This window comes from Eumetopias jubatus, unplaced genomic scaffold, assembly GCF_037043125.1.
Source record: "Eumetopias jubatus isolate StellerSeaLion01/CBP00866 unplaced genomic scaffold, mEumJub1_p1.0 scaffold_12, whole genome shotgun sequence".
Taxonomy (NCBI): Eukaryota; Metazoa; Chordata; class Mammalia; order Carnivora; family Otariidae; genus Eumetopias; species Eumetopias jubatus.
In genome coordinates, this window is record NW_028274818.1 from 93,582,034 (window position 1) to 93,608,710 (window position 26,677).

General features: G+C 48.4%; 1 protein-coding gene and 1 long non-coding RNA gene across 3 annotated transcripts in view; both read right to left on the bottom strand.

Moving 5' to 3' along the window:
* Positions 1 to 416: 416 nt before the first annotated feature.
* On the bottom strand, positions 417 to 6,134 carry CORO1A (coronin 1A). The gene is made up of 11 exons (XM_028109850.2): positions 5,998 to 6,134; positions 4,206 to 4,404; positions 2,899 to 3,021; positions 2,674 to 2,803; positions 2,388 to 2,572; positions 2,111 to 2,230; positions 1,791 to 1,895; positions 1,520 to 1,665; positions 1,346 to 1,403; positions 1,018 to 1,233; positions 417 to 638 (listed from the first exon to the last, which is right to left on the bottom strand). The coding sequence occupies exons 2-11, from the start codon at positions 4,401 to 4,403 to the stop codon at positions 534 to 536; spliced, it is 1,386 nt and encodes a 461-aa protein (XP_027965651.1). The 5' UTR covers position 4,404; positions 5,998 to 6,134; the 3' UTR covers positions 417 to 533.
* A 915-nt stretch (positions 6,135 to 7,049) lies between these two features.
* LOC148162858 (uncharacterized) overlaps positions 7,050 to 26,677 on the bottom strand; it is a 52,794-nt gene continuing 33,166 nt past the window's right edge. Inside the window, exons 3-4 of one of the 2 annotated variants that reach the window (XR_015769549.1) lie at positions 8,221 to 8,846; positions 7,050 to 7,498 (exon numbers count right to left, since the gene is read on the bottom strand). This is a non-coding gene — a long non-coding RNA (uncharacterized LOC148162858). Of the gene's footprint in view, positions 8,847 to 26,677 lie in introns of both variants that reach the window. The other variant, XR_015769548.1, reaches the window with a different exon arrangement.

Genomic DNA, 26,677 nt, shown 5'->3' on the forward strand with positions numbered 1-26,677 from the left:
GCTTTGGCCTCACAAAAGAGCCCCTGATTTTGCTCCCTTGGGCTTGCAATTTGAAACGTGTCCTATAAGGGCCGTCTAAGTGTTATGTGAGTTCTGTCTCCCCACGAGTGACAGTGACAGTGCAGTCGCATGCGGCGACCTGTGGTTGACCAGGAAAGGCAAATTCTGAGTCATCGTGGGAATTTTTGAGGCCCCAGCCAAGGGCCTTGCATAGCTCAGACCCTGCCAGCTCAACCCACACGAGCATGGGGCGGCTCCCACCCACCGCAGCCTGTTCTTGTGTCCTGGGGTGCTCAGAGGTGTCCCCCCCCTGACTCCTGCTGTGGGCAGGAATCTCATCAAGGCAACCGAGGGGGCAGCTCGAGGGCAGGTCAGTTCAACAGACCCAGCACCCAGGTGGCCATCGGAGTCAGAGGTACCAGAAAATAAAGCCATTTTATTATTATTTTGTATCTGCCATCGTGGCCTGAGGAGAAGGGTGCGAATGGTGGGAGGGAGGTGAGGCTGTGGCCCCTGCTGAGGCCTGAAGGTCCCTACTTGGCCTGGACCGTCTCCTCCAGCCTCTCCAGGCGCTGTTGGAGCTCCTGCACCGTGGCCTGGAGCTTCCTCATCTCCTCCTCCAGCCGGGATACGGCGTCCTGGGGGGTCCAGTGCTGCGTTAGTCCCAGCTCCAGCCCGGGCTCCCCTCACCCGGGCATCCCCCCCCCCCCGGCCCCGCCCTGCCAAGAGCTCCGGGGCTGGTCTCTTCTGTCCGGGGAGGGTCCCAGAGTGAGGGACTGTCTCTCAGCTGCTGCCCAGACAGCTGCAGGCCAAGAAACCCGAATCGTGCTTTCTGAGCCCTCAGGATTACTCGCTCTTGGCCCCCAGAGGGTTGCTCCCCCTGCAGAGGATCCCCGACGTGAGTGTAGGATGGCCCAAACACCAGCCTCCTTCCAGTGGGACAGTAACCGCCTCAGTAGCAGCCCCTGCCCTACGCGTCTTCCTGTCCTGACTCCCAGATTCCCATGCACTTCTCACCGAGCTGGGGGTCCCACTGGCCTCCTGTGCTGTCTTCCTGCGCCCGGTGTCCAGGCCCCGGTTAACTCTCAGCTCGCGGCTCTTTGGAGGCACGTAGCCGTCCTTGAGGGAGATGAGGAGGGGCCCAGCATCCCGGCCCCCCAGCCACTCCTCGGCCGTGAGGGCGGCATCGGGCCCTGCAGTGGGTGGGTAAAGGTCCTCCTGGAACAGGTCCGACTGTGGGCAAGGCCAAGGCTGGTTAAGAGAGTGCTCGGGCCATACCACCACCCTGCAACTGTGCGAGGCCAGTGCCTGGCCCGGGGCCCTGGAAGGGACATGGGAGCATCACCTTTCTAGGCACTGTCATGGCAATGGGCTCACACCTCCGCTCGTGCAGCTTGTAGAATCTGTGGAAATAAGAAGGTGAGTAACACCCGTGGCATGGTTGGGCTGGAACCGAAGGTCCGCGTGGGGTCAGCACTGCCCAGGGAGCATGCTCAGGTCAGGGTCAGGGGGCAGTCACCTGGCAATCTCACACTTGTTCACCTCCAGGCCACGTTTGGGCATGTAGCCCATGCCCCGCTGGGACTCCTTGGAACTGAACATGGAGAGATAGTGCAGGAAGGGGGCCTCGGAAGTGATCTCGAAGTACCGGATAGAGCTGTCACCCTGCAGGTGGTGGGTGCAAATGCGGGGATCAGCACCACACAGTCCTGCAGTTGGGTCCTCTCCAAGCCCTCTCCCCCCCCCCCGCCGCCACCTCCCGCCTGCGAGCCCCTGCCCCACTGGGACACCTTGCCACAGAGGTAGACTATGTTGGTGTCGGGGTCGAAGAAGGGCAGCAGGACGCCGCTGCTGGTGTCCAGTTCCTGGAGGGACAGTGGCTCCTCCAAGTGCTTCTGCAGGGATTGGGGAGACAGGGAAAAATGAGCTGGGCCAAGTCGGGCCTGGCAAGAGCCTACTGGGCGGGGACTCGGGGAGGGCCCTCACAGAACAGCCAGTGGAGACCCCCATCCCACAGAGGGTAAACTGAGGCCTGTGGCTCTCTGTGATCAGGCAAGTGGCAGGGCAGGGACTAAGAGCCCATCTCTGCTCCCCCCTACCCGGCACTCACCGTGTCCCACAGCGCCACCTGCCGCTCACTCATGCGGCTGAAGCCTGTGGTCAGGATCTTTCCATCAGATACAAAGACTGCACGCACAGGCCGGGTCCCCTCATGGGGACGGTCCTTCTCCTGGAAGGAAAGGGAGGTGGCCAGTCAGGTACCCACACACACATCCTAAGCACCAGACTCAGCCGAGGGCAACAGGGGTAGCGTCCAGGGACCTGGCAGATGGTGCGTGGGAGGGCAAAGTTCCTAGGGTCAAGGGTCATGATTCAGGGCCACTCACAGCAACGATGGTGCCTTTGCGGGGCTCAATGATGCGCACGCGCTTGTCACGGCAGGAGGTGCAGATGAGGGCGCCGTCTCGGCTCCAGTCCACGCTGTAGATTGTGTCCGGGTGCACGTCGGAGCCGAGCGTCAACACGGCTGCCCCAGTGCCCACGTCCCACACCAGGATCACGTTGTCACAACCTGGGTGATAGCCCCAGTGTTAGAAGCCCTGAGCCTCCCTCCCTTGCTGTCGGACGACCGGCCTACCCCTCTCCCCCTCCCTCCACCCCTCCCCCAGGCACCTGCACTGAGCAGCACGTTCTGGGCTGTGGGGTGCCACACCACAATGCCCACGCGCTTGGTGTGGCCCTCCAGGGTGACGACGGGCTCCCGCAGGGGCAGCATCAGGCCCCCGTCAGGGATCTCCCACACCTGCAGAGAAGGGGCCAGTGAGACTTGGGGGCTCCCCGCGGCAGACCCAGTGCTGGAGCTTCCCCGGCCCTCGTGCCTCCTCCCCCGCCACTCACCATGACTGTGCAGTCCTCAGAGCCACTGGCAATGACGTGATCATTGTGCGGGCACCAGGCGATGTCCAGCACGGGGGCTGTGTGGCCACAGACCGTGGGCACGTTCTTGTCCACACGTCCAGTCTAGGGGGCACAGCAGGGCCTCTGAGGGAGGGACTTTTGCTCTCCCAACCTGATCCAGCCCCCCCACACACACACCCCTTCAGCGAGGCACAGAGAGGAAGGCAGTGGGGTCCCTGCGAGGTGGAGCTGGGGGCCTAGGGCGGGAGGGTTTGGTCCTCTGCCCCAGGCCCAGAGGTGTCTGGGCATCTCAGAAGGACTGGCCACAGGTAATGCAGGACGGGGCTACAGGGCTGGGTACCAGGGGGCGCACTGGGCCCTGGTCCTGCCTCACTGGCAGACCCTGACCAAGGTCCTGACATCTCTGCCCCCCACCCCCTTCTCACCAATGACCTGGGGCCGGCACTCCCACCCCAGCTTCCCCAACGGAGGCTTTCCTGGGGATGAGAGGCCAAGGCCCTGGGTGGGAGAGGTCGTATTCAGGTTAGGGTTCCCCAGGGAAGTGTGGGGATGGGCAGGGGTGCTTCCAACAGGATAGGGACCGGGGAAGTCTGTCCTAACTGGCCCCAGGCAGGAGCAGAGGTTTGGAAATGGCCGCTTCCGGGGACAGCTGCTGCCGCAGGGCTTCCTGTGTGAAGAGTGTGCAGCTCTCGCCCCACAACCACTTCCTCTTCTCTTGGCTTCCATCGGCCCTTTTAAGGTAACAACTTAGGGCCCATCTCCCCTTCCTGTCTCATCCCCCAAGAGCACAGGAGTGTGCTGGGGGTGGGGGTCAGCAGAGCGGAAGGGGGGTGCGAGCAGGAGCAGAGGGGAGGCAGGTCTGGGGGAGGGGAGAGGGCCTCTTACATTCTCCCTGCCCGCAGCCGGGGGCTGGGAGGGTCTCCCTGGGGCTCAGATGGGGGGGGCTGCCCAGGCCCAGAGCCCCTCCCACCCTGAGAGCACCGCTGGGTCTGCCCGGACCCCATGGAGCCCTCTCTGTGCTCCGGAGGGGAGGAGGCCCCGGGTCTGCAGGACTCGCTGTGTGACCTTTCTGGTGTCACCTGAGCTTCAGTTTCCACGAGACCACTGCACGTAGGAGCTGGAGGAGGCGGAAGGCTCATGTGGCCCAGCTCAGTTTTACAGCTGACAGCGCTGCAGCCCAAGAAGGCTTGGTGACAGTCACCTAATCAGGACGCCCGCGGGGCCACTGGAGGACCAGAAGCCCCCTCAAGTGGAAGACCGCTGCCCCAAGGGCTCTAGGGGCTCACCTTGCCCAGGGGAAGCACCAGGAAGGCCCCTCCCCCACTGGCCTCGCAGATCAGGGCCACGAACTTGGGGTTGACAGCACAGAAGCCACTGTCCCAGGTGGTCTGTGAGACGCGCACGTCCTCATAGCACTGGTCAGCCTTGGCTGGCTGTCCAAACACGTGGCGGAACTTGCTGGAGCGGACCACCTGCCGGCTCATCCTGGGGGGACACGTGGATTTGAGGGCTTTTCTCCCTTTGGTCGACTCTGACCTTAGAGTGTCCCCCGTGTCCCCCAGGACACCCCCTCAGCTGGTGTTAAAGGTCTCAGCTAACTTCCCCAGCACCAGCTCCCTGGGCTCCCTGGGCTCCCTTGCCCCCTCATCCGGCACTGCCATCCTGTCTCCCTCTTGCTCGCCCTCCTCACCCCTTCTCACTCCTGGCCAGCCAGCAAGGCCCACCTTCTCTGCCCACCCCAGGCCTTGCGTCTGTACCCTCAGCCTCTAGGGCAGAGCCCGGTGTGGGGTAGCACCAAGGGCTGATCTGTCGACTGCTGCCAGACTCAGCCCCTCCTCTCCAATGGCTCACACTCCCACCCTCTGGGGGCCTCGGTGGCGACAGCCTGGAGGGTGGGTTCAGTCAGACACAACAACCACACCTCACATCCTTCATACCCACATGGGGAGCATCCTGAAGGCAGGGGCAGGGGCCTCCCTCACCTTCTGCACAGGGCTGGGCATCCAGAGAGAAGCAGCATGTGGGCCTGCCCAGGAGGCAGGTCTCTGGGCTCCAGAAACAGGCAGATGGCTTGGGTCCCACTCTCTCCTCCCCACACCTCTGCCTCTCGAGTCTGCCTAAGCAGGTGCCCTTAAGTGCCATCTCCACCCGCTGTGGAACTATGCACGGGAGGGGAGAGGCGGCGCTGACTTCTCTGGGGTCCCCGAGGATGGTTTCCCCCATCTGGCTGGGTGGAGAGCAATTGAAAGTGCGGGGATTGCCTCCGGCTCCCCAGGCTCCAGGCCCCATCCTGACACCCAAGTGCATCCCCCTCCTGCCCCGTGTAGGGGCCATGCTGCCCACTCAGAGGGCACCCTCCCAGGCCTCTACCCCACCTCTCCAGCTTCGCCCCTTAGACTGCCTTTGGCCCTGGTCCATCTCGCTGGCCCCCCAAACCCCCACCCACCCCGCCCCAGGCTGCCCTGTGAGGCTTCAGGAGGCTCCGGGTCCACCTGCCCAGAAAGCAGGTGAGGAGCAGGTGGAGAAGCAGTCCAGCGCAGGTGGATCAGTCCCAAGTGAGAAAGCTGGGCCTGGGGTGAGGGGAGCCCCAAAGCCGAGGTTGGGGGGCAGGAAGACATCGCCCCACCCTGCCTCCTCCCCCACCGCAGGTACCAGGCTCAGAAACCGCGGAAAGGGGAACTTGGTCTTTTCTTGTTTTGCTCTCAACCCCTTCCTGTCTCCAAGCTCAGGGCAGCTGCTCGGCTCACCCCACCCTGCCCCCACACCCACCCCCACCCCCACCCCGACGCCCGTTCTGGCGCGAGCCAGGCCCCCGGCTCCCCCACCTCCATCTTGGCTGCGGTGGTCCCTCACCCCGGCCTGTGCACAGCGCCCCGGGACACGCAGACGGACCCTCCCACGCACAATCCCCCCGGGCGAGTCCCCTGCACGCGCGGCGCGGACGGTTCTGTCCCCTGTCCCAGCGGCGCGCTGACAGCCCGTCCGCCCCCACGGCCGGCTTCCGCCGAGCTCACGCCTGCCCCACAGGTGGCCCAGGGCAGCGATGCCGGGTCCCTTGCCCCGGGGACCCAGGCTTACCTGCTGCTGAGAGATGGGTGACCCCCCAAATGGAGGAGGGAGAGGAGGAGGAGGAGGAGGAAGGAGCCGGAGGAGCCAGAGACAGCCCGCTGAGGATGCTCTTGTCAAGACAATGAATGAGAAGCGGCGTCTGCCCGCCTCCTTAGGGGTGGCAGCGCCCCTTTGGGCGGAGCTCTTAAAGGGGATAGCCCTTCTCCGGGCGGAGGCACCGCCCCCCCTCCCCCCGCCCCCCAGCCCGCGGCCGCCCCTCCCTCCGCCCAGCTCGGCCGCGCCTGCCAACTCCGAACCCAAACAGATGCTGCCGGCCAGTCGCTGACAATCTAATCGGCACTTTTGTAATGTCAAAATGCAAAAATACCCTGTTCCTTCTTCCCTCCTTCAGTCCGCCCCCAGCCCACTCACCATCCTGTCCCTGGCATTCACAGGAGCGCCCATCGGGCCCCCACGCCCACCCCCAGCTAAGGCTGAGCTGCCTTCCGCCTCCCACCCCCAGACCGGGGACAGAGAGCCGAGCCCTGGGGTCTCGTCCAGGCTCCTACATTTACAAACGATGGCCTTGGGAGAGTCACTTCTCCTCTCCCATCTCATGTCTTCATCCAAGAGCACTTTCGACCCCGCCTGCCTCACAGGGAACCAATGAATTACTCTGGCATCACAGGGGCGGCGGAGGTCAATGAGTCAGGGTCAGGTACCTGTCCGCAGAGAGCTCTCAGCCTCCTGGAGGAAGAAGAGCACAAGGATGGCTCCAAGGATGCTAAAACAGAGGAGGAAGCCAGACTCCATACTCAAGAGGAAGGAGGACGCCATGGTCATCCTTGGATTCGCAGAAGGCGTCATGGGGACCGCAATGCACAGGGTAAGAGAGGTGGACTCCAGAATCAGATTGCTTTCCAAGTTTGGCTCCTGGCTGTCACACTACCGAGTGACCCTGGGCAGGCTACTTAACCTCCCTCAGCCTCAGTTTCTCCCTCTGTACGAGTCATGCCTAGCTCAAGAGGTTATGGGGAAAGCAAAGCTTTATGTACCTCATTTGGAGTGTAGCAAGTGCTTAATAAATGTTGGCTCTCCCCATTGTTACAATTTTTTTTAAGATTTTATTTATTTATTTCACAGAGGGAGACATAGCGAGAGAGGGAACACAAGCAGGGGCAATGGGAGAGGGAGAAGCAGGCTTCCTGAGGAGCAGGGAGCCCAATGGGGGGCTCGATCCCAGGACACTGGGATCATGACATGAGCCGAAGGCAGACGCTTAACGACTGAGCCACCCAGGCACCACCCCCCCCCCCATTGTTACTATTTACCAGGTATTGTGGCTGGACCTGAGAAGATGAGAGAGGGCCAACGGGCATCACTGGTGGAGGCCCTGTGGGCTGAGGGGCAGCTGAGCAAAGGCCCGATAACGTGATTCTTCAAGGGACTGGTTCACATCCCACCGCCACCACTGACTGGCTGCATGCTCTTGGTCATGAAGTCTAACCTCTCTGAACCTCAGTTTCTTCATCTGTAAATGGGGGATAAATATGATCTCTCCTGCCCTCTCTGCAAAGTGATAAGGCTCAAATGAGACAACGCATGTAAAAGTGTTCCACACGATTCAATCACAGGAGCCTGCGGGTGGTGGTGTTCCTGATGGCCTGCCGCTGGACCAGAACGGACTGGACTGGGATGTATAGGCTCCACCGGAAGTGATAAGAATAACAGGCGGCATTTACTGTGCATCTACTCCGTGTGGGGACTGTCTCGGCGCTGTGAATATGCCTCGCTCCTTTAATCCGCACAACTCCTCTAGGGGGCAGATACCCCCTCCATTTTACAGAGGAAACAGGCTCACACTGCCTTCCATCCTGGAGCGCCTCCTTTCCCAGCAGAGGACCAGTGCGTTGGCGAGAGACCTGAAAACCATGGCCCAGAAGCAAAAGCCTGACAGGCATGCAGAGGGACAAGCTGGGAAACGCAGACGCTGCTTTCACATCCCAGCGGGTCTGCAGTGTGGGGTGGGGCGGGCAGGTTTGGGGCCGCCGCAGAGGACTGTGGGAGGCCAGTGATGGAAGTTATGTTTTGGCTTCTCCAGAAGCAGATGTCCATAGAACACAAGACTGAGCATCCAATGGGTGGTGAAGGTACTGCATGAGCCTCCTCTTGTATCTAAGAAGGGGCTGACTGCTCCCAATGAGGGGCGTTGGGACAGTGTACCTGTTGGGTGCTGCTGGCCCAGCATCTTACCAAACCCTCTCTCCTGGTGGCCGCATCTGGATTTTCCTTTGGGGGATCAACCTTTCCTCACTGGCAGTCCCTGAAGTTCAAGAGGGGATCCAAGGTGAACACAGGGCCACAGTTCCCCAGTCAAAGCAATCTTTTTTGCTTGGTTCAGGGATGGGCACTTGGTTCAAGGCTATGTAATCAGAAGCAGATTCGTTGGAGCTGCTAGGAAAAAAGAGCCCTCTTTCCCCTGGGGGTTAGTAAGCTGATAGACTATAAGGTCAGCACTAGCAGTGACTATCTTGTCACCATATAGGAAAAGTTGGCCAGAATCTGCCCACACAGACAACTGCAGAAGTGAGATATGAAGACTGACATATTCTTGACATCATTTGAGTATCTGGATCAAGCTGTGCCTGAACCCCTTAGCCTTTCTGTCACATAAGACATAGGTTCCTTCTTCCACATAGGCCAGTAAGTTTGAGTTGGATTTCTGGCACTTACAACTGCAAGAGTCCTGATGGGTACATCCGCTATGGAGAGAGACAGGACCAACCTCAAGAGGCTGTGGAGCATGATGGAGTCAGACAGACCCGGAGAACTGCAGCTTCACCATGTCCTGCTGCCTGGGCAGAGGGATATTCCCTCACCTGTAAACCATGCACAATATTGGTCACTTTCTAGAATGCGTACCCACCCCCCAGCTTCAACAATTATCAACACGTGGCCATTGTTGATTCATTTCTTCTTCCACATTATTTTCTTGGCATCTATTAAAACAAATCCTAGACATCATAGCATTTCAACTGAAAAACTTCAGTATGCCCCTCTAACAGACAAAGACTTCTTTAAAACCTCTTAGAATTTTTAATAAAATTGAATTAACTTTATAGATTAATTTAGGAATGATATTAAGACTTCCATCCATGTGTGTAGTTTATTGGTCCACGTATTTATGTCTTTTGTTATGTTCTTTAATATAATCTTATAATTTTCTCTGTAAAGGTCTTATATATCATTAGATTTTCCCCCATAGGCATATTATGGTTTTGTGGCCATTTTGAAGGGATTCTTCTTATTCTAGTTGTAACCTTGTTTCATTTCCTTCTAAAATCACCTTTATTTACAATAAAATACATCTTTCTTCCCATACAATAAACCACACTCTTTTTAAGTGCATGGTTCCATTAGTTTTGACAAATGTATATACCCAACTAATAAGCACCATAATCAAGATATGAAATATTTCCATCTCCCCTAAAAGTTCCCTTATGCCCATCTATAACCGATCCTTATCCTTAGCCCCAGGAAACCACTGATCTGCTTTTTGTCAGTATAGAATTTTCCGTACAAATGAAAGCATACAGTATAGGTCTGGTTTTTTTCCACTAAGCATGTTTTGAGTTCACAATACCCTTATGTAATACATAATTACACCTAAAAAAAGTTAGCAATAATTTCTTATGTTCTCCTTTACATGATTGCCTTAAAAAAAAAAGGGCTCAGCCATCAATCTTAACATCACTAAAAGTAGGACAACCAGATATTATGTATCTCCTATAAAATGATGCAATAAGCACGTAGTAGCACCTTTGTAGGATTCTTACCAAAATCATCATTACAATCATCACCAGAATCTTGAATCTAATCAAGCCTCTAGCTCTATTAGTTTGTATGAAACAAGGGGGATAGAAGAACAGGTTAAATAACACCATGAGGAAGCAACTGCATAAATCTAGACTATGAAAATGTGTGAATCTAGAAATGTGTGAAAATTTTATAGGACAAATTACGCAGTTTCAATAAATAAATGTCATTAAAAGAAAAAGAGGGAAAACAGTAAGAGTCTTTAAATATATCAATCAGGGCACCTGGGTGGCTCAGGCAGTTGAGCATCTGCCTTCAGCTCAGGTCATGATTCCAGGGTCCTAGGATGGAACCCCTCACTGGGCTCCCTGCTCAGCAGGGAGCCCACTTCTCCCTCTCCCTCTGCTGCTGCCCCTGCTTATTCTCTCTTTCCCTCCCTCTCTCTCTCTCTGTCAAATAAATAAAATAAAATAAAATCTTTAAAAAATCAATCAACTGTCATATTTGGGCTTTCTTTGGATCCTGATTCAAACAAATCAACTGTAAAAGGAGATTTTTAAAATTAGCTTCTGTTACTTTACAACCAAGAGTCCTTTATTTTTTAAGATTTTATTTATTTATTTGCCAGAGAGAGAGAGCACAAGCAGGGGGGAGAGGCAGAGGAAGAGAGAGAAGCAGACTCCCTGCTGAGCAAGGAGCCCAATGTGGGACTCTATCCCAGGACGCTTAACTGAATGAGCCACCCAGGCTCAGGTCCCTACAACCAAGAGTCCTGACTGTTCCAGGCACACTAGGTCCCTGGTGCAGCACTAACATTCCACCCCTGGGGTCTCAGGAGCCCTGTGAGCTATTTTACTGTCCCTCTTCTCTAGATGATGAAATTGAGGCTTGGAGAAGATAAATGACCTACCCAAGGTCACACAAACTGGGATTCAAATACAAAGCTGCCTGACTCTGGAACCCAGGAGTCCATTCAAACTGGAGTGCAGTCGGGATGGCAAGCTAGGGACAAAGCATGGTGGACACTCCACAGGTGGTGGAATGGATGAATGATGTCACATTAAAACTGGGTCTTGAATAAAAGTTTGCCAAGCAGAGAAGGTGGGGGAGAGGAGGGAAAGCAATTCCAGTAAAGGCAAGGAAGAGACAAGGACATTTTAGGGAATGGTGAGCTCTTTGCCACGGCTAGAGCCTCCAGTGCCTGGGGTGAAGCAGAAGGTGGTAGAGCTGGGAGGATTAGCAAGAGGCAGATCTCTTCTCAAGGAGTTTGTTCCTAAGACAAGGAGAAGCGCACACAAGTCTCTAAGCAAAGAAGTGACGGGGTCTCGTGTGTTGGGGTCCCTCTGATAGCCTGGTCCCTTGCTCCTGTGGCCCCCAGGCCTCCTCGCAGCTGGTCCTCCAGCTGCCTGAAGGCTCAGCCCTCACCCACATTCGAGAACCAATCCTGGCAGGAGACATATAAGGATGTTGTTTCCATAGGCTCAGGCCTAAGCCAACCTTGCCAGACACTTCTGGCTGGCCGTCTGCTCAGGCTGCCTTCCTCACATTTGTGAGATGATCATCACTCCTATTTTATGGAGAAAAGAGGTGAGAACTCTTTCAGCCCCTCCGCTCCCACCAGCAACAGCACCTCTGGTCCCTATAAATAGCCACAGACTGTAATCACGGAGATGTCCTACTTGGGCCTAGGCTGACTCCTCCTTCTCGGGACACATTGTATGTCCCCAGTGACCTCACTCTGTCCCTCACCTCCTTTCCCCTGCACTGCCAAGTTCTACTCTCCACAGACCCTCTCTCTTGGATGTGTACAAACAAGCTTAAGTGCCCTGTGCCTTTGGGGGAACCTCTCTCAACTTGGCAGCCTCAAACCACTTCCCTAGCTCACTCTTGTCCTTCACCATCAAGTGTCATGAAAAAGCTGTTTACACTCACTGCCCTCACTTCCTCATCTCCTACTTACTCCTCCACCTACCTGAGTCTGGCTCTGGTTCCCACCATCAGACAGACTTGCCCTCACCAAGGCCACCGATAACCTCCTAATCATGAAATCAAATGTTTCAGGGGTCATCTGATGCCCCTGACTACCCCTCCCTCTGAAATCTTCCCTTGGGGTCCCTCTCCTGCTTCTCTGCTTTGCTCTGCAGCTTTCTCTCTCCAACCCCTGCAGAGCTGTTCCCTTTGCTTAGCTTGCAAGGTGCTCCCAGGACTCCCCTTTTTCTCCTGGCTCCCAACCCCCTCCCAATATCTCATCCATAGCTATAGCTTCAACTACAAACGTGGACAATCCCCCATCTGTCTCTGTGGCCCAAGCCTGCTGCCTCTGCTCCCTAGTGCTGACTGCCAACTGGAGGGCTCAACCTGCATATCAGGGAGGGCCTCCCAGAGGAAGAAGTCTTGACCTTGAATCTCTCCCTTTCAACCCTGTGCCCAGACCCCTGCCTGAGTTGAGTGGTGTTGCTTGGACCATTGCACTAGTTCTCTCACTAGTGACCATCCTCAGCTTCCTCTTTAAGGACATTTATGCCCTTCCTGATCATAATATGCCTACCCTACAAAACCCTACCAGCTCCTCAAGCAAAAAAGCTGAAACACCCACCCCCCACCCAGCATGGTGTGCAAAGCCCTTCCTGATCTTCCCCGTCTGGCCTTGTTATTCATGACCCAAACTCAATATGCTCCCTCACTCCTCTGGTCCAGAGGCTGGACCCTCAGATGTCCACAAGGGGAGGAGAGGAGGTGGCTGGTTCAATTACCTGTTGCAGAGTAAACTACTCCAAAACTTTGCGACTTAATGCTATTAGTGTTAAGTGTGTGTTGAGTGTTAGACTCTCTCATTATTCTAGGATTTTGAGAGGGAGCTTGCCAAGAGAGAGCGCTCCAAGATGGTAAGCCAGGTGATGCACAAGGGTCCTTCTACTACATTCTACTGGTTAAGCAGTCACATGACCAACCCAGATTCCAGGGGAAGAGAAATTGACTCCTTTTGATGCGGAGAGTTAGAGTTTGCAGCCATCCTAATGGGATGCAGAGGACTGGGCAGGTAATATGAATAGTTGATGTGGGCCAGGTGAATTACAAGAGGGCATGGAGGGGCTGTGGCTACACTTGCCCTCTGTCACCACTCAGGAATGGGGTCCCTGGGAAGCTAAACCTGATTTTTCAGGACAAGTTAGAAATACGGATTTTTATATGAAAGCTCCAGATCTTTCAATGTTGGCAGCTAATTCAAAAATGTCTAAAAATGTTATATGAGCAAAACTAAATATGTCTTTGGTTTGGCTGTGGTTTTTCTGGCCAACAATTTTTTGGACTCTGTTCTTTGCCCTTGGCATAGGCCTGAAATCTCTTATTTGTGTTTGTTACCAAAGCTCTTTTGTACCTTACTTATCCTTTAAGACTCAGGTCAAGACTCCCTTCTCTGTGAAGCCTTCCCTTACACCCCCTCCCTGCCCAGCCACTCCTAGAGTGGTTTCTTTTCTCCCCTGTGCTAGTGACCCATGGTGCATTCCTCTATCATGGTAATTCATATATTGGATAACAATTGTTTATAGGTCCAACGCTTCCACCAGATTGAGTTTTATTTCCCCAGCACAGGGCCCAACATTCAATAAACAAAAATCCTTCTTTCTTTCCCAACACTGCTAATCAACCACCAACTCACATACACTCTACCTTCACCATTGTCTTTCCTGGCCAGTCCATCCTCCATCCGACTGCCATCACCCCAGTTCAACCCCTCCTCGCTTCTGGCCAGAATGATTCCAAGGGCCTGCTAGCAAGTCTCCCCAATTCCAGTCTCTTCCACTGACCCCAATCCTTGTCCCTTAGCCAGACTCCTCCTCCCTAATGCACAGATCTGACCATGTCAACCCCCATTTCAAGATTCCTTCTTTATTCTTCAGAATCGAATCCACTCCAGGGACTGGATTAGTTGACCTAGGTTTTGTGCTTGTCCATTATAACTGGTCCAGGAGTGGAAGTCGCACCAATCAATGTCAGTCTTGGGTCTTTTTCTGGAATCATTTCTGCCACTCTGTGAGGAGAGCCTTCCCGAGAACGAGGCCAACAAAGGAAAACCAAGTGGGAGTGAGGAGTAGGGAAAGAAACAGATACAGATTGATTTGATGACCTTGCTGAGCCCCTTGATCTGATTGTGCCTGAAGACAAATACATTCCAGGCTTTCCAGTTCTCAGAGTAATAGTGAGATAAGTAGCCTGCTGGCTAGGCTCAGGGGCCTGGTTTGACTGATCTGAAAAGAAGAAGTGATATGCACATCAAACAAAGGACACTCAGCAAAGAAGGCTCCATTTTGATTTATTTCCAACGTGCGGCACTTTCAAAGAACCAGACCCACCATGGATCAACTTCCATTTTGAAATTGACAAACCAAATTCACCACACATGAGCTCCAGGGAGAATGTTATCCCAAAGCCTTGTCAGCCCCAGGTAGGGTCTCTCCAAGTGATACAAATCCCTCCTATTGCCTCTCCTGGGAGCTCTTCAATAAAATCTTGGGACATTAACACGAGAAGGGACCTTCGTCCAGCTCCCTCTTTTTATGGATGATGAAACCAAGACCCAGAGACCAGTGAGTTACAGAGTATGAACAAAATTTTCCACAAAGTAAAATCAGGGTGGAAGAAAGAGTAGTGCTTGGCAGGCAAAAACACATACTAAACTGCATGATTTAGGTAGGTATAGTCACTGAATTATCTACATTTCTGACGATATAGGAGTCTCATAGTACATAAATAATAGAGTAATGAGATTTTGAATGGTAGTTACAAAAGTTGTTCTTATGTTATCAGAGTTGCAGAAAAGCATGTGTGACTTTTTCATTGCTTTTATACTGCCATATATATACACACACACACACACACACACATATATGCACACACACACAATTGCAGTATTATTTAAAAGCTAGAAAGAATCATCCCGTTTGAAAAAACTGAGGACTAAAGAGTGAAGTAACCTCTAAAATCACCAAGAAGTTGTAGGAGAGTCCAGTATCCAAGTTAATGATTTTTCTCACCACATCCTAGCTGTTTCTTTTTTTTTTTTTAAGATTTTATTTATTTATTCGACAGAGAGAGACACAGCAAGAGAGGGAACACAAGCAGGGGGAGTGGGAGAGGGAGAAGCAGACTTCCCACGGAGCAGGGAGCCCAATGGGGGGCTCGATCCCAGGACCCTGGGATCATGACCTGAGCTGAAGGGAGATGCTTAATGACTGAGCCACCCAGGCGCCCCCATCCTAGCTGTTTCTGATGGTGCAGTAGACATGTGTTGGTTTTGCCTGATCATCACCTATTCTCTAGTAATAGGAACCAGAATTTCCTTTGGAAGTCTGTAGTGACGCAATGATGGTTGCCTACCCAAACCTCCATTTCGCTCCAAATGATTAATCTAATTCAATCATGGAAATCCTATTCCTTGTGCTAGTGATTGGTTCAGAAATGATCATTTGTCTCAAACTGGCCAATGAGACCAGAAGAAGTCATTAGGGGTGGCTGCATGTAAAGGTTTCCTTGCTCACAAAAAAAATACACTGGTGATCCCTTCTTTCCAAAACTTGTTATTATTTAACTCTTTTATTATAGCCACCTTAATAGGTATGAAATGGAAACTCATTAGGCTTTTTATGTGCATTTCCCTAATGACTAATGATGTTGAGCACCTTTTCACGTAATTATTGGCCATCTGTACATTTTCTTTTGGAGCAATGTCTATTCAGATCCTTTGTCCACTCTCAACTGGGTTGTCTTTTTCATACTGAATTGTAAGTTCTTTTTAAATATATTTTGGATATAAGTCCTTATAAGATGTATGATTTGCAAATATTTTCTATTCTGTGGGTTGTTTTTTCATTTTCTTGATGGTGTCCTTTGAAGAACAGAAGTTTTAAATTTTGATGAAGCCCAATTTATCTATTTTTTTCTTTTGTCGCTTGTGCTTTTGGTGACATATCTAAGAAACCACTGCCAAATTTAAGTCCATGGAGACTTATCCCTATGTTTTTTCTCAAGAGTTTTATAGTTTTAGCTTTTACATGTAGGCTTTTGATCGATTTTGAGTTAATTTTTGTATATGGTGTGAGGTAGGAAGTCCAAAATCATTCTTTGCATGTGTGTATACAGTTATGCTAGAACCATTTGTTCAAAGACTACTTTTCCTCCATTGATTTTTCTTGGCATCCTTGTGAAAAGCCAACTGACTATAGATAGATGGGTTTATTTCTGGACTCTATATTCTATTCCATTGGCCCATATGCCTATCCTTATGCCAGTACTACAATGTCTTGATTATTGTAACTTGGTAGTAAGTCTTGAAATTGTGAGTCCTCAAAATTTGTTCTTTTTCAAGATTATTTTGGCTACTCTGGGACCCCTGAGTACCTATATGAATTTTAGAATACCCTTGCCAATTTCTATTTTAAGAAACCACTGTGGGGGGGGGAGGGGGTGTGCACCTGAGTGGCTCAGTCGGTAAAGCAACTGCCTTTGGCTCAGGTCATGATCCCAGAGTCCCATGATGGAGCCCGGCACTGGGGTCCCCGCTCAGTGCGGAGTCTTCTTCTCCTCTGACCCTCCCCCACCCCATGCTTGCTCTCTCTCTCTCTCTCTCTTACTTTCTGTCAAATAAATAAATAAAATCTTTGAAAAAAAAGTCACTGGGGTTCTGGTAGGGTTTGTGTTTCATCTGTATATCAATATAACAACATTATGTCTTCTGATCCATGAGCATAGAATGTCTTCTCATTTATTTAGTTCTTCTTTAATATCTTTCAACAATCATTTGAAGTTTTCAGAGCATACGTTTTATATTTCTTTTGTTAAATTTATTCTCAATTATTTTATTCTTTTTGGTGCTATTATAAATTGATTGTTTCCTTAATTTCCTTTTTGGATTATTCACTGCAAGTGACCATACCATATAATTGATCTTTGCATATTGACCTTCTATCCTACAACTTTGCTGAACTCATCAATTAGCTCCAGTTTTTTTTTATTATGGTGAAAAAGACATAATGAGACCTACTGTCAACAATTTTTAAGTATATAGTAAAATATTGTCAACTGTAAGCACAGTGTTGTACAACATATCTCTTTCCATCTTGCATGACTGAAATTCTATACCCATTGAACAGCAACTCCCCATTTTCTCCTCTCCTCAACTCTTGGCAACCACCATTTTAATTTTTGTTTCTATGAACTTGACTACTTTGGATATTGCATTTGGTGGAATCAAGTGGTATTTGCCTTTTTGTGACTGGTTTGCTTCACTGACAGTAATGCCCTCAAGGATACCCATGTTGTAGCATATGGCAGGATTGTCTATTTATGACTGAATAATATTCCACTGTATGTATATACCACATTTTCTTTTTCCTTTCATCCACCAGTGGACACTCAGGTTGTTTCCATATCTTGGCTCTTGCAAATAATGCTGCAAGACTTGGGTGTGCAAATATCTCTTCAAGTTCCTGATTTAAATTCTTTTTGGATAAATACCCAGAAGTTGGATTGCTAGATCATTCGGCCATTCTTTTTTTTTTTGGAACTTCAACACTGTTTTCTTAGTGGTTGCTCCATTTTACATTCCCACCAACAGTGCACAAGCGTTCTGTTTTTTCTTCACCCTCACCAACACTTACTATTTCCAGTTTCATTTTGTTTTTTATAATGACCATCCTAGTAGGTATGAGATGATGTCTCACTGTGGTTTTGATTTGCATTTTCCTGATGATTAGTGATGTAGTTCTCATTTTTTAATGGATACCTTAGGATTTTCTATATACAAGATAATGTCATCTGCAAATAGAGATAGTTTTACTTCCTCCTTTCCAATCTGGATGCCTTTAATTCATTTCTTGCCTAATTTTCCTGGCTAGAATACCCAGTATAATATCAAATAGAAGTGGCAAGAATGGATATCCTTGTCTTGTTCCTGAACTTTCACCATTAAATATGATGTTGGCTGTAGGATTTTCACAGATGCTGTTTATCAGATAGAGGAAGTTCCCTTCTATTTCTAGTTTGTTGCATGTTTTTATCATGAGAAAGTGTTGGATTTTGTCAAGGGCTTTTTCTGCATATATTAAGCTGATTATATGGAGTTTTCTCCTTTGTTCTAATAATATAATATATGACATTCAAATTTATTTTCAGATGTTAAACCAACCTTGCATTCCTGAGATAAACCTCATTTGGTCAAAGTCTGTTATCTTTTTTATAGTTGCTGGATTTTGTTTGCTAATATCTGTTGGTATTTTCACCTCTAAATTCATAAACAACATTAATGTACAGTTTTGTTTTTATTGTGATGTCTTTGTCTGGTTTTGGTATCAGGCTGATATTGGCTTTTTAGAGTTGGCCAAGTGTTCCCTCTTCTATTTCTTGGAAGAGTTTACAAAGAAATGGTGATAATTCTTCTTTAAATGTTTGGTCAAATTCACCAGTGAAGCCATTTGGGCCTGGGCTTCTTTTCATGGAAAGCTTTTTTTTGTTACTAATTCAATTTCTTTACTTGATATAGACCTATTCAGATTTTCTAGTTCTTCTTGAAATTTGGCAGTTTTTGTCTTTCTAGGACTTCATCCATTCCATCTAAGTTATCTAAATTACTGGCATACAGTTGTTCATAGTATTTATTTCTGTAAGGTTGGTAGAAATGTCCCCAAGGGGGTCTAATAACAAATTGGCTTTAATTAAATATAAGATGCAATAAATCCATTGAACCTCAAATATCTTGTTTGGTGTCAGGTACTATGTTTTAAATTTCTTTCATTGGGGCACCTGGGTGGCTCAGTGGGCTGGGCTTCTGCCTTCAGCTCAGGTCATGATCCCAGGGACCTGGGATCAAGACCCACATTGGGCTCCCTGCTCAGTAGGGTGTCTGCTTCTCCCTCTCCCTCTGCTCCTCCTCCCTGCTTGTGTTCCCTCTCTATCTCTCTCTCTCAAATAAATCAATAAATAAACGTTTTTATGTTGCTTATAAGAAAAGCTATCTGTAAAAATAGACTCCAGAAATTACTGATCAGGTTTAGCAAAAACTTCACATGTGGCTTGTCCAGAATAGACAAATCTATAGAGACAAAAATTAGGTTGATGGTTGCCAGGGATGAGGGGTGTAGGAAGGAGATAGGGAGTGACTGCTAATGAGTGTGGGGTTTTGATCTTGGGGTGATAAAAATCATCCAGAGGGTTCTAGGGGGGGGGGAGGATGGGTTAGCCTGGTGATGGGTATTAAAGAGGGCACGCTCTGCATGGAGCACTGGGTGTTATACACAAACAATGAATCACGGAACACTACATCAAAAACTAATGATGTAATGTATGGTGATTAACATAACAATAAAAAATTTTTTAAATCTTCTGGAATTAGATAGTGGTGATTAATACACAACTTTGTGAATACAGTGAAGAATGGAACCACTGAACTGTACACTTTGAAAAGGTAAACTTTAGGGGTGCCTGGGTGGCTCAGTCATTAAGTGTCTGCCTTCGGCTCAGGTCATGATCCCAGGGTCCTGGGATCGAGCCCCACATCGGGCTCTCTGTTCCCCGGGAAGCCTGCTTCTCCCTCTCCCGCTCCCCCTGCTTGTGTTCCCTCTCTCACTGTGTCTCTGTCAAATAAATAAATAAAATCTTAAAAAAAAAAGATAAACTTTAGGGGTACCTGGGTGGCTCAGATGGTTAAGCATCTGCCTTCAGCTCAGATCATGATCCCATGGTCCTGGGATCGAGCCCCATGTCAGGCTCCTTGCTCAGCGGGGAGTCTGCTTCTCCCTCTCCCTCTGCCCCCCACTCATTCTCTCTCTCTCTCTCTCTCTAGTTCTCGCTCTTTATCAAATAACAAATAAAATTTTTAAAAAGACAAACTTTATATAATATGTATTATATTTTAATAAGTGTTTTTTAATGAAAAATTTTTAAAGATTTTATTTATTTAATTGACAGAGAGAGAGAGAGACAGAGAGAGAGGGAACACAAGCAGGGGGAGTGGGAGAGGGAGAAGCAGGCTTCCCGCCGAGCAGGGAGCCCAATGCGGGGCTCGATCCCAGGACCCTGGGATCATGACCTGAGCCAAAGGCAGTCGCTTAACCGACTGAGCCACCCAGGCGCCCCAAAAGTGTTTTTTTTAACATGTGGCCTTACTCTGTTCCTAATTTTAAGGAAGTAAATGCTTTGTTTTCCTACCACTCAATGAAAAGGCATAAGAGCTCTTTGCTGTCAATTTATTTTGTTATCAATTTAAAATATAAACCCTTTTTATAAGAATTATGAACTATACTTTTGTAATTATGAGAAATTATTAATCATGGCTGGTGTGGGAGTTTAATGATAGTTCATCCATTTTACTTGTTCATCATTTCAAATGAACCTGATTTACAATGAAATTTATGAGATTTCCCGTTCCAAATTTCTTTTATTCCTTCAAACTGTAAAAAGCTGATACAGCTTTTAGTTTTTGAGATAGCCAACACAATTTTCTATCTTCCTCCTGCAGAAGTTAAAAAAAAACAAGCTTAAATTAAAACAACAAAAACAGTACTTAAGCAGTTTCTAGACCTAAACATATCTTGGAACTTTGTTAATATTTCACAATTACTCCATTGCAGAATTTTGTATTGGCCTTGCCAACATTCCTAAAACTGGTTTTCTCTTGAAGCTTCTATTTCAAAGACTCAACTGAAGAAACAGAGTATGTCCCCCAAGTCTGGCCTCGACCTTCTGGTGCCATGACCGACTATGGTGCTAACATCAGGTACCACCCCCTCAGGGTCAGGATTGACAACCGGAGAGGTATAAGAATGGGGGGACGACTTGGCATCTATCTGAGTTGAAGGGCCTTTTACATAACACCTGGTACTCCTGTTTCTTTGCATTTGAAGCATTCCCCCCTTTTTTTAAAAAAGGATTTTATTTATTTATTTATTTGACAGAGATAGAGCACACAAGCAGGCAGAGGGAGAAGCAGGCTTTCCACGGAGCAGGGAGCCCAATGCAGGGCTCCATCCCAGGACCCTGGGATCATGACCTGAGCCGAAGGCAGCCGCTTAACGACTGAGCCACCCAGGCACCCCTGAAGCATCCTTTTTATTGTTCAATCAGAGAATGGGAAAGAATTAATTTTTCAATGTTTTCACAATGAAGACTTTTTAATCTCAAAAGCAATACCAGGTGTGCCTGGGTGGCTCAGTCGGTTAAGCGTCTGCCTTTGGCTCAGGTCATGAACCCGGGGTCCTGGAATTGAGCCCTGCATCAGGCTCCCTGCTCCACGGGAAGCCTGCTTCTCCCTCTCCCATTCCCCCTGCTTGTGTTCCCTCTCTCGCTGTCTCTCTCTGTCAAATAAATAAATAAAATCTTCAAAAAATTTTTTTAATTAAAAAATAAAAATCTTAAAAAAAAGCAATACCTGCTCATTGTATATTAAATCCTGAAAGATCCATAAAAACAAAGTTAATCATTTCACCACCAACCCTGCATTCTCATTGCCCTGGGGTAAGCAGTGTGAACAATTTTTTTTTCTTAAAAAAAAAACCCTTTTTTGGTTGTTTTTAGTATAGTTGACACACGATGTTAATTTCAAGTAAGATGACAGCAGCTTAATGTGTATTCCTACGCACCTGGTAAAGAATATCCTAAATGTGGGTGTTTCCCAGACAGCCAAAAAAGGTCCTGGTCAACAAAAGCATTCCAAGGAAGAATGAGCCTAAACAAGAGAATAAAAAGAAAGCCAATGGACTGGTAAGGGTGTGGGAAATCTTTTTGAGGTGATGGAAATACTCGAAAAGCAGATTGAGGTAATGGTTGCACGACTCCATGAATTTGCTCAAAGTCATAATTTGAGCACGGAAATGGGTGAATGTAAATTATACCTCAATGAAGCTGGGTTTTTGGTTTTTTTTTTTGTATTTGTTTTTTAAAGCAGCAAGGGGGACGGGAGGAAAACCAGCATGGGTATGAGAGAAGGACTCTGCCCTTTGGAAGCTACAGAATAATTCCCCTTCAGGGATGTCCACACCCAACCCCTGGAACCTGTGAATACGCTCTCTTACAAGGTAAAAGGACTTTGCAGATGTAACTAAGCCTACAGACCCTAAAATAGGGAGAGTAGCCTGGATCATCCAGGTGAGCCCGATCTAATCACGTAAGCAGAGAACTTTCCCAGATGGAAGCCAGAGAGATGTGGCAGAAGAAGTCAGAGATTCGACACGTTGCTGCTGGTTCCGGGATGGAGGGCTGTGTGCAAGTGTAGGAGTGAGGCCTCCAGGAGCTGAGGGGGACCCCCGGCAGAGAGCAGCCAGGAAAACAGGGACCTCAGTCCTACCTACAGCCACAGTAACCTAGATGCCGTCAACAACCTAAATAAGCAGATTCTCCACAGAGCCTCCAGAGTCCAGCTGGCAGCCACTTGAATTTCGGCCTGGTGAATCCCAGAGCAGAAAGATCAGTTGAGCCAACCTTGACTTCTAAACTACAGAACTTGCGAGACAATAAATATGCGTTAAGTCTTTAAGTTTGTAGTGACTTGTTAGGGCAGTAGTAGAAAACTAATAGGATACCTAAACTATAAATCTGATGGCAGACCCCATTTCAAACCTTTTATTTTTTTTAAAGATTTTATTTAGTTATTCTGACAGAGAGAGAGAGAGAGAGACAGCGAGAGAGGGAGAAGCAGGCTTCCCACTGAGCAGGGAGCTCGATGCGGGGCTCGATTCCAGGACCCTGGGACCATGACCTGAGCCGAAGGCAGACGCTTAACGACTGAGCCACCCAGGTGCTCCCATTTCAAACCTTTTAATGACCTTTATTGCCTAAAACCAAATAGTCTAATTTCCTTAATGTAGCACGGATGGCCCTCTGTGACCTGACCCCTGAGTCACTCATTAGCCAGAGGTTACATACCCACCTGCATGCACTCTGCTACCTCTCCTCTCCCTTCTGCTCCCTCATACGCCTTTCTCGTTCTTTTGCACTACGCTCAAGCCTCACCTCTTCCAGGAAGACTCTCCTGTCTGTGTTCCGTAGCACCCTCTGGGTAGTTCCATCATTATAATAGAGTATGATAATAATAATACAATGTATAATTACACTTCCAAAGTATTACAACGAACTATTTGTGTGCATGTGCTCTCCACTTAGGCTGTAACTTCCTTCGGGGCAGGATCAAGTCTTACTCATCTTTGCTTCCCCCAAGGCCCTGCACACAGTGGGTGCTCAATAAATATTATGTACATGTCCCATTTGGAAGAAAGAGTTTTGGTAACCAATAAAGAAGCTCATTATTCTAGAAACAGGTTAGATCCTGAAGTGCTGTTCACATGTCCGTTCATTTGTAAGGAAGCGAGCTGGGGTTGGGCTTGCGTCCCCGAGAAACCATGAAACGGGACTATAAGTTTTGTTAGAACAAGCTCCTCTTATCCTCCTTAAAGATGTTTTACAGGACACTGCTGTCGACATCTGTGGCAGAAGAAAACCTCCTTCCTTTATATCTCGATGTCAGTGGGGGTACCTCCTCGAAGCCACACCCATCCACGGTTGCCACTTGGTTATTCATCTGGATGCTGTCTCTGTCGGAGGGGCCTGCCAACCCACCAGTCGGGTTCCACACAGAACCTTCACCAAGACAAACCTGTTAAGTTTTCCTAACTGATATCAAGCGGATAGGTGTTGGAGCGCATTTGGCAATCGCTTTTCCTCTTCTCTTGATGATTAATGTCAATGACTCATTTCTGCAGGTTGCATCACTGGATCTTTGTTTTTCAGGATGGACTTCTGCGGGGGAGAAATTCATCCTGTAGACACATGACTCTTCACCATTTTCTTATGACTTACAATTACTTATTGGTACCAACACACTTTCTCCTTAGTCCTTTTAACCCTGATGAGGGATGGCAGGGTTCACAACGTTTGTAAAACACCTCCAAACCAAGCACGAACCCAGGAAACACACCAAAGATTAAGAGATAATGCTGATGCTGAGTAATGCTAAAATGCACGCACAAAACCACTAATTCCATCTGTTGGTTCAAGCAGAGTTGGCACATGCTTTTTCTCGGGTACAGCTTGGTTTTTCCTATAAAGGTTTAGAAGTTGAACAAGTGGAGAAAACTTTGTGCTTTGACTTGAAATTAAAATTGTGTTATCATGTTATAGCACGCACATTTAGAGGCAAATGTTCAAAATGTTCACCACTAGCTTCCACAGATTGTTGAGAATGATAAATCCTGAACTGACAAGCATTTTGTTTTCTACACTTTCTCTCTGATCTCCTCTTTTCCATAAACAAGCACTGGATAAGCTCTGTCTCCAATCTGTCCTGTAACCTAGAGGTGGCTGTGTGTGTTGGTGAATGAGTTTCATATTTGTGTCGCCAGCATTGCAGAGCCCTTGTTAACATTTTCCTTTTCCTTCACATCCATTCACAGTGCTCAAACATCAGGTACAATCCTGACATTATCAGGAGACAGGACAAATTACCACATTTTATCTATTTTTGTCGCTGTCCTCATCAACATTCAAATGTGTAAATGTTTTCCTGCGACACTCTGAAGCTGAGTAACATGACAGAATACTCTCTTCTGGCAGAAAATCCAATCTTCTTATCCAGCCCTCAGGATTTCTTTATAATCTGCCCCTTGGGTTCTCCTCCACACAACTATTCTTGACCCCTTCACTTCAGGCAAATTCACTGTCTCTGGCTTTTGGTTTTCTCATCACTCCCTTCTACCTATTCAAACCCAGCCCATATTCCTGAGGTCCCAATTTTTCCTCTTCTGAACCTCTAAATATCAAGAATCTGACAATTTAGCCACAAATTGGATGTCTCTACCTTATACTTCAAGAAAAGATTTGCTGTTAAAAATTGGGTTGAAATTAAAATGGCATGTTAAATACTGGTATTTACCTCTGTTCCTGCCAGATAATAATGTAGCAGTAAGAAGATTTTTCTAATGCCACAAACCTACACGCACAATACGAATGGGAGAGAAGACGGTGGAACACAATTTTTAAAGCCAGTTAATAGATGGACAGGTGGTAACTGGTTTACTAGAAGAACTGAGAAAGCAGAATCTAGAGCTGGCAGTGGAAAAAACAAGTCAACAGATTCCCTTTGCAGAAGCCACAAAGGACACAGAGATTGGGACCTTCAGGCAGGCAATTGGAAGAGCTTTCTGCAGGGAATCTGGCCAAACCAAGAAGAAAGACCTGAAGACAGAGACATCAGGAGCTCCCGCATGGCCAGCTGGGTCCCTGCGGTGAAGACCACAGGAGGAGGCTGCCCACACGTGCAGAACTTTCGCTTGGTTTGTAGCTAGCCCGTGCTTCCGTATGAGCCGACACCCAGGATTCATCAGACATTTGAGGAAAGCAACCAATCTATAAAAAACAGAGGCCAAATGCTTGAGTGGATAAACAAAATATGATACACACACACAAATAATGAAATATTATTCTGCCTAAAGAAGGAAGGAAATTCGGACACATCCTACAACATGGAGGAGGCTTGAGGACCTTATACTAAGGGAAACAAGCCAGTCACATAAAGGCAGATGCTATGTGATTCACTTACATGAGGTACCTGGAGCAGTCAAATTCAGAGACAGGAAGTAGAATGTGGTTGCCAGGGGCTGGGGGTGGGGGACAAGGGAATGGAGAGTTGCTGTTTAATGGGTACAGAGTTTGGGTTGGGGAAGATGAAAGGAGTTCTGGAAATGGGCTGCCCAACAACACGAAGGTACTTAACACCACTGAGCTGTACACTTGGAGATGGCTGAGGCAGTAAATTTTATGTTACTCTTATAAAGTCCCAGGTATGCAGAACTAAACTGATTGCTTAGACATCTATCTGTGGGAGGAAAAACTACCAAGAGAAGCAAGAAAGTGGTCATCACAACAGTCAGGACGGTCACTGGGCCTCCGAGGGAGGGACCCACCTCGCCAAGATGTTGGCAATCTTTTATTTCTTGATCTACGTGATAGGTTTTCTCAGTACACATTTCTACTGTAAAAGAATAAAAAATACATAGGGAATGAAGTTCCCTATGGAGCCCAACACAGTGAATGGAAAGAGATCCAGACCAAGAAGTTTTATTTTTGTTTTTGTTTTTGTTTTTAAGTAATCTCTAGGCTCTGGGTCTCAAGGCCCTGAGATCAAGAGTTAGTTGCATGCTCTACCAGCTAAGCCAGCCAGGCATCCTGGACCAAGAAGTCCTGGGGAAGATCCCCGCATGCTTCCAGAGAAACAAAACAGTTTTCTAATAGTCATGAACCAGAATGGAACTGGATTTCTCAATGCTGACAACAGGAGCCAGAAGACACAGCTGTGCATTCAAAATACTGAGGACAAATGATTTCAAATCTTGAATACTCTACCCAAGCTATTAAGTGTGAAGGTAAAATAAAGACATTTTTAGACATACAAAGTCTCCAAAATGCATGCTTACTTATCAGAGTACTAGAGAATGTGCCCACCAAAACAGGGATAAAGCAAGAAAAAGGAAGATATGGAATCCAGAAAAGTAGGGATCCAACTCAAGAAAACCATGAAGCTCCAGTAGGTTGTGAATAGAGTTCTCAAGGAGCCAGCTATGCAGCAGGCCTGGAGAATAACCACTCCAGCTGGAAGCAGGTCGGGAGGCTACAGGGAGGTGTCCTTAAGAAAATAAAACCAATAGAAAATCTAATGTGTTTGAATGTAATGAGATATTTACACCTCAGAGCAGAGTTTAAAATGGAATTAGTGTTGTACATACAAAGCAAACAAACAAAACAAGAACAGGACATAATTATTAACTCAGTGGCAGGGAAAGGAGGAACAAAAAGTACAGGAAAAGAAAAGTAACTGCATGGTTCAGCGGTGGAGAGTATTTACATAGTTACA

Bases quoted from the DNA above. Each gene is read 5' to 3' on its own strand.
- CORO1A (XM_028109850.2), bottom strand. From the start codon at position 4,403: ATGAGCCGGCAGGTGGTCCGCTCCAGCAAGTTCCGCCACGTGTTTGGA. The intron at 1,666-1,790 runs GTGTCCCAGTGG...CACCACCTGCAG, and splicing joins TAGTCTACCTCTGTGGCAAG to GGTGACAGCTCTATCCGGTA. The intron at 1,234-1,345 runs GTGATGCTCCCA...CCTTGCCCACAG, and splicing joins CCATGACAGTGCCTAGAAAG to TCGGACCTGTTCCAGGAGGA.